The sequence below is a fragment of the Pygoscelis adeliae genome, unplaced genomic scaffold (assembly GCF_000699105.1).
Source record: "Pygoscelis adeliae isolate BGI_AS28 unplaced genomic scaffold, ASM69910v1 Scaffold619, whole genome shotgun sequence".
Lineage (NCBI taxonomy): Eukaryota > Metazoa > Chordata > Aves > Sphenisciformes > Spheniscidae > Pygoscelis > Pygoscelis adeliae.
The window spans coordinates 536,255-543,533 of record NW_008825521.1 but is presented as its reverse complement, the minus strand read 5'-3'; the positions used below and the strand labels follow the sequence as shown (position 1 = coordinate 543,533).

At 38.9% G+C, this 7,279-nt stretch overlaps 1 protein-coding gene across 3 annotated transcripts in view; it reads right to left on the bottom strand.

Annotated features, from left to right (window-relative positions):
* Positions 1–4,335: 4,335 nt before the first annotated feature.
* Positions 4,336–7,279, bottom strand: part of STRBP (spermatid perinuclear RNA binding protein) — a 39,869-nt gene continuing 36,925 nt past the window's right edge. For 2 of the 3 annotated variants that reach the window (XM_009331595.1, XM_009331596.1), the window contains exon 18: positions 5,701–6,325. In XM_009331595.1, the coding sequence (XP_009329870.1) occupies positions 6,231–6,325 (95 nt within the window). In that variant the 3' untranslated portion in view covers positions 5,701–6,230. Of the gene's footprint in view, positions 5,314–5,700; positions 6,326–7,279 lie in introns of those variants that run through there. The other variant, XM_009331598.1, reaches the window with a different exon arrangement.

Below are 7,279 nucleotides of genomic sequence, written 5' to 3'. Positions count from 1 at the left end.
TATCCTGAACATTCAAGCTGAATTACAGTTTTTTTAAGAAGTACAACCCTTCTTAACAGAACTCCTCAGTGAGTCCAGCAGAGAGCTCATTTTCATTCTTTTGATGCCAGAGACGAGAGGTCTTAGTTGTGAAGCTGACTGAGAACAACGATCTGAACTCGTATTTACGTATCTCATCATGTATCGAAAAGAATCCACTGCAGCAGAGTTCTTGTGCTGTTTCCCAGAGCCACCGGAAATAGTAGCCGTTTTTGTAAGCTGCTTCTGTGACTTGGAACTCATCTGAAGCTGGGACGTACTTTTCCCTTGATTAAGTAACGGGCAACTGTCTACAGAGAATTTAGCTAAAGGCAAGAAGTTCTAATACCAGATGATTGTATCTTTGCCTACCAAGCAAAAGGGGCAGAGGGAACCTTGCAATTTTGTCTGAGTAAAGACAAATACTATATCATCTGCTCGCTCTTCATTTATACAGTTCTGGAGAGACATTCAGGAGTCGCGCCTCTCGACTGTGATGATCTACACAGGCTCTCAGAAGTACAGATGCAGAATTACAAATGAAGCAAGGGACGCTGTTTCTTTCAGGGGATCGGTGACTGAAAAGACAGGGACTGGATCAGGGATGGTATGTTAAAGCTACTCACATTTACTGCTATCTTGGAGTTTTAGACGAAGTGCCAGGAGATTGATGTCCTATAGTTGAACAGCCAAACAGGAAATTTTTTTCCTAGACCACTTGAAAAATCTTCATGCCACTCTTTCTTTATTTTCTGCTTCCTAATACTGTGAGGAACTTGTGGTCAGGGAACTTTTTCTCAATAGTTCAATGAAAGCAAAAAGCCTCAAATAATTTTAGATTTGTGCACTTTTCCCCAATTAAGTTCTTTCAGTGGCTAGAGGGCATAGTCTTTTATTAAGTAAGACACACTTTAAATCTTTTTTCCTACCAGAAGGCAAGTGTTCTCAAAGAAAGAATCCTAGTCTCCAGAGATACCAGAGTAGTTTTCACAGATCTTTGTAAATGAGTAGAAAGTGTCCCTTGGCACATGAATAAGTTGAAATATTTGTAGGAAAACTTGTTTCTCTGAAGCTCTCCATAGGCTGATTAAAAGTTTTTAAGAATCTAGAAACTTCTATGTAACAATTCCGTAATTGGAGAGAATCAGTTATTTACTGGGATGCTAGAAGGTGATCAGAAAAGGCAGAGAAGGAGGATGGAATTTGCAGAAGCAAAGGTATTTAACTGCAGTGAAAGTCACAGCAGCAGGGTTTACAGCACATTAAGTGGGAGCCATGACAATTGCTGAATCATCTAATTAACTCACATTGGCTACATGACAGCAAATTAGACAGATTAGGAACCATCTACCCAGGCACTAAATTGCCTTTGTGAGGGTTGGATTGTGCACTGTGTCCAACAGAAATTGCTTGGGCAACAGAGGCCGCGTGTTACGCATTCCCTTCATGAGTATAGACTGGCCTCCCTCTATCCAAGTGGCACAATGCCCAGGAATAAGGTCACCATGTTCCAACTCCTGAATGTGTGCTTAAGGAAGACAGCAAGCCCTGGCAGAGAGAAGACATGATGGCAGGAAGCATCACGTACCATGCTTTCAGCTAGCCAAGCCCTCCAAACCAATCTGGTTGCCTTAAAACCTTCTCTAGATAGAACATGCCTGGAGAAATCGCGTATGGCTGGCAAAGGAGGATTGAAGCCCTACTTTATTAAATACCTTATTTCTTCAAAATTCACAGTTGCATATCTGGGAAAATGACAACCATTCCAGCTGCCACTCACCCATCGGGAGGAAAAATGCTGAGGTATGGTTAGCAGTACACAGTACTTAAGGGTTTCCATCTGTACAGACTGCTGTTTAAAACTTGAGTTCTTTGACCACTGCAGCTGGTGAAATGGAGGTGCCAACTCCTTGCAGAGCTATGCACTTTTGGAGAGGAGCTACCAGCTGATTTGTATCATATGTATGATAACACCAGGTGTCTCCTGAAGTCATGTGTTGACAAATTTCTAGAAAACACTGCTTCTAGAATGTATGACCTCACAGCGAGGTCATACCAATGCTGCTCTTACACCAATGCTACAACTGTGTAAGAAGCCAACTGGGATTAAATTCTCTGAAGGGGAGATGGGCCAGAGAGAACTGCTGTCCTGCATGGGCACTTCAGACACCAGTCAGACAGTGCAACAGGCTGGTTATACATATGTTTCTCCCTCATGTGGTTGCATGAAACCCAAACTGGTAGAAAGGGAAAAGCAAGTACCTGCCTGATTTTTTATATGCAAGAGCTGCTAAAGGCAAACAAATGCTCTTGTAACATTGCAACAGTCCATATTTTATCCCCGTTCTGTAGCTAGCCTCACTTTCCTCAGGGCTAACCAAGCAGACCACTGAAGCTCGCAGTTGTTCTTCCAAAGTCAATGGTAATGCCATCCACCTCCAATACAGATAACACATTAAACGGGTCAATTCTTTATTGTAAAGCTCTGGCTTCTTTTAATCCTGTAAGTGCCAGACACCATCTCCCAAAATACACAGTCATCTGCTTTGCTAAAACTAGAGTTAAGGTGGGTAGTGTACAGGCACAGATTTTCCCTGGTATCCTATTTATATACGTACTAATCGAAAGGAACTTTTTCAGACTTCTTCTCCATGAACCAGAAATTCAAACTATAAAATAACATTTCTGCTTCACTGGAAAGGTACTACAAGATAGGCGACGCTACTAGCAGCTGCACAAAGCATATGGAACCAGGTTTACATATTTGGCTGTTGGGTATATCCAGAAATACAAAGCTCAGTAGCCATATAATAGACCTCTGATCTCACAGAAAAGGCACTTTAGACCATGCTCCTGTGAGGAGGCTTTTAAAAGGAAACCTGCAAGTGTTATGCAAAAGGAAGGCGTTTCTAGTTCTGCCTTAGCAAAACAGTGCTTGTTGCAACAGTGATCAAGCAGATGTTACCCAAATTACTCATCCGATAATAGCCTGGTGTTTCAGTTAGGTTAAAACCTACTGTTGTAATTTGACTGCTCTCTCAAATGCCAATATATTAGGCACTTAAGGAGCCGACATCTGTGACACTTCAATACATGGGAATGTTTTGCTCAAGTTCCACTGTCAGCGAGACAGGTTCCTAGGCAATCTTGCACCTTAGGATCCTATCACTGATTCCAAGTGGCTGCAAAAAACAGGATTTAGGAGTTTTAAGTACACCGTGTGTTTTGCATGTCAGGAAATGGTGTCTGTCCTACTGAGAAGGGGTGCAGCAAAGGCAAGGGGACAAATTTCGTAAATATGTACTTGCATTATGAACAAAAACGTATTAGAGAAATTTAGTATCTTTTCAGTGACAAAGAGAAGATCCAACAAAGTAAGAATTTAAACCGAAGAGTGGAATGCTTAGGATTGTAAGAGTTAAAAGGGTAACGACAGAAAAATACGGTAATTCACAGTCAAAGCAGTTCCGGTGGAAACCAATACAAATGGATTAAGCTGCCAAGTACAGGGCACAAAGAAACAGATGAAAGAAGAGTCAGCAAGACATTTTATTAATCAGTCCTTGAACTGGACAGTGCTTGTCAGACTGACATCAGTTAAGCCTAGGAAAGGAATACTCAAGAGAAGTTCATTATAATGCACCTTAACATTGCCTTGATGCATATAAAGTGCTGTCTTCCAAAGGAAACGGAGCAGCCTGCTGCCCCGCTATCAGGACTGCTTAGCCTGACAGGCTGAAAGAATGAATTGAATTTTAAGTGAGCTTCAAACCAAGCCCCAGGTTTGCACCTTTAAGATAACAGCAGATGAAAACCTGCACCACCAGATGGGAAGGGCATTCTGATGGCTCATCAATTGCACCTGCAAATGTAATCAAATGGTTATGTGCTGTCATGGGCAAGTCACTGGCACAGTTCCTTAAGTTCATTTCCCCAGGTGCAAATATATAGGCCACTTGCAAGATCAGGTTTCTGCCCACAGTAGCAAAGCTAACAATATTTAACAGCTATTTTTCTCTATCAGCCTATGAATTCTATCCAGACATATCCTGAGTTATGGAGAACCTACACATGCAGTTATTTACTGAATTTGATGTTTTCAATATTTGAAATTAAATACAGTTTATTTTTGCTGTTATATTTTGATGCAAAACAACAAGCTTTGGACCTGATAACACTACTACATATTCCATACCAAGTGTTTTCCTGTTTTACGTCAGTATAAACTGTGATCAGTCAGGGGTTTTTTATGCTTTCATCTAAAATGCTAATACAACATCATCAACTCCCTTTTTTTTTTTTTTTACCATTTTTATAGAAAAAGAGTTGTTTCCAGCAACTTCAAGTTCTGCAAGTACTGCAATTGTGCAGTACTGCACTATGCAACTTTGCATAACGCAAGGTTATATAAAGGCAAATTAAAAAAACCCTAGTATTTTAAAACTACACATATCATGTGCACCACATAGGTCATAATCCAAAACCATTTTAATCCAATTAAAATATTTGTTAAAACATTTACTACAGAACTGAAAAGAATTATTTATGGATGGCTGTATCCTAATTTCTAGCTTTAGAAAACCACAGCTAAGCAAATTATTCATGCAGAGTTAAATCACTGCCTGCCTGCCTTCCTCTCCTCCCACTGCGCCCACAAGAGGAAAGCAAACCTGGCTGCTTCGTGAATTAATTTGGCCTAATGTAATTTGATCTCTGCAGATTTTAACTGTAATATCATCAAAGTCTCATTCCTCATTTGGAGTTTAGCTTTAATAGTTTAGGGAAATAATTTCTCTCTGTATTAGTTAGATAATATCACACATCCCACTTCTCATTTTTATTCCACGTACCTAAAACCATGGGATGGCTTTGGTACCTGCCCAAATGTTTTCCACAGGTATGCAAGAAATGCAGTGCCTGACACACAGCAGTATCAATACAGCTTTTTATGCTACACAAGAGAAGAATATTTGAAGAACAGTCTGTTGATAAAACCAAACAATTTCTTAGAAGTGTTAAGTAATACTTTCTTTTTTAACTGAAACTGGAGTATTTGAAGTGGCCTTGGAAAATAGAAAGTTGGAATTCAGACCTACATATTACCTGTTTAAACATTTAGTTAAACAAGACATAATAAAAAAGTGCCATATACAAGATTGTCACAGGTATATGAGATTTTTAGAAAAAAAGCAATAAAAATATTCTTTAAGCTGAAAATAAATTCTCTTACCTTTTATATCACGATCTCAGCTTACAGTCACTACATTTCTGCTTATTTTATACAAGTGCATATGGCTATGAAGGTCCGGAGAGAATGAGAATAAAGTGGTATTAACCTGCTGAAAACTGCTTAAAAGTCTTAAGCTGCAACATATAGATGTTCCAATACCATTTTAAAAAACATTTACCTTTCAGTTATTGCTGATTCACAATCTCAAAATATCAACATACAAATATTTAAGAGGAAAAAAACTCAGTAAATTTAGAGCAGCAAAGTTTTTTGAACTGGATGTTTACCAAACACTGTGTTTTCCTATCATTTGGTGATGATTTTGAGACACAAAAGCAATCCATTTGAAAGTCAAGTTCAGGCCTACCCTTTCTGTGCCTCATATTAAATGATGTGGGGAAGAGAGAGAGAGAGAATATATCATTTAGTTAGATTTTGGAAAAAATATATAGTCTATTTTCTTCTTCTGCCTTTTTGCTACATTTCATGTCTGCTGACATGCACAATGGTACAAAGCACTACTGCTCCAAGAGTGACCATTGCAAGTCTTTGTAGCAATTTTTATAGGAAGCATGCAAATACAGTCATAATATTAAAATTCTGAAGTACTTAAGTAGTGAAAGTAAATGCAGGATTCACTGCTTAAAGCAGGCACTCTGCTAGGTTTTGTGTCTTGTTTTGGTGTTTGGTTCCCCTCCCCCCCAACACACCAGTCTTCCCCTTCTAGCGTAAAGAAATAACCAGAAGTATATACACATCTATTGCTATGTACCCAAAGAAAGGACTGTGGCTTGGAGTAAGTATTGCTTTTCATTAAATGGAACAAAGTTCAAGAAGTGAGAAAAACACTTTAAAAAAAAAAAAAAAAGGAAAAAAGCTCAGATTCCATGTCTGAAGTTGAGAAACCTCAAAACGAGCCACGTTTGTTCTTGCTTTTAAGACATGTACAAAATGCCATTTCGAGCCACACAACCTGATGGTTCTAGAAGTCAGAGAAGAAATCTTGAGGGCCCAAGTGAATAATAAAAGGTGCGATGCTGAGAGGCTGGCAATAGGGACTGTCAATGAAAAAACCACCTACAGTGGGAAAAGAGCAGAGAAGCAAAAACTTCACGTTAATTTCAGAGAGAGTGGCTGAAGCTAAAGCTCCATTTAAATTTCTCTGCTCTTTCAGCTGCAAGTGGAATTTTCATTGTAAAATGGGCACTTTTAATTCTTTGAAGGTATTGAAACATCTAACACTTCCAAGGTTACCACTTTCTAAACAAAGAACTGACAGCTCATTCATATTTTCAGTAAAGCAGAGAAATGTAAAATATGCAGCAAGGGGGCAACTTTACAATGTGGTTAGTAACTCCCAACAAATGACAAAAAAATAAAAAAATGACTTCTATAAATCATCTGAAATGACTGCCATCATGTTGGAAAAGAGCATAGCACCCTCCTTGTTTTTGAAATAAGAACAAGTTATTTGGCTTACGAATGTTCATTGTACAGAATTCGTTCAGAGAGTATTTTGTTTGAAATTTTACAAAGCTGGGGATTAAAAAAAAAAAACCCAAAAAACTACAAACAGTTGCCAATCAGGGGAACTCCAAAAGAGAAGGGGGGGGGGGAATTGTGTGTAGAGGAAAGATTCCTTTAATGAATATTTGATTAACAAAAATGGGCTCTTATCAGCCATGCTTTTTCTGCTCCGTGATGGCTTCCTTTCATCCATAGGCCAGCAAAGTATATCAGCGATTTACGAGCACCACTCAATTTGACTACATCCCCGAGACCCTGCTCTTCATTTCAACACAAGGCATGGATGACAACAGCAGGCTCACCACGACTTGTCAATAGATCTACGTTTTTTATTAAAGTACCACCAACACCAAACAAAGGTGAGAGCTACGGCAGAAGAAGAACCATTTAAGATATAAACATGTTCCTAAGCACAAATACTTAGCTTAAGAATAACAGCTGCAGTTAATTCCAAGAAAAGCAGCTTGTTATATAAGCCACCCCTTATCATGCTTTTCTAATATT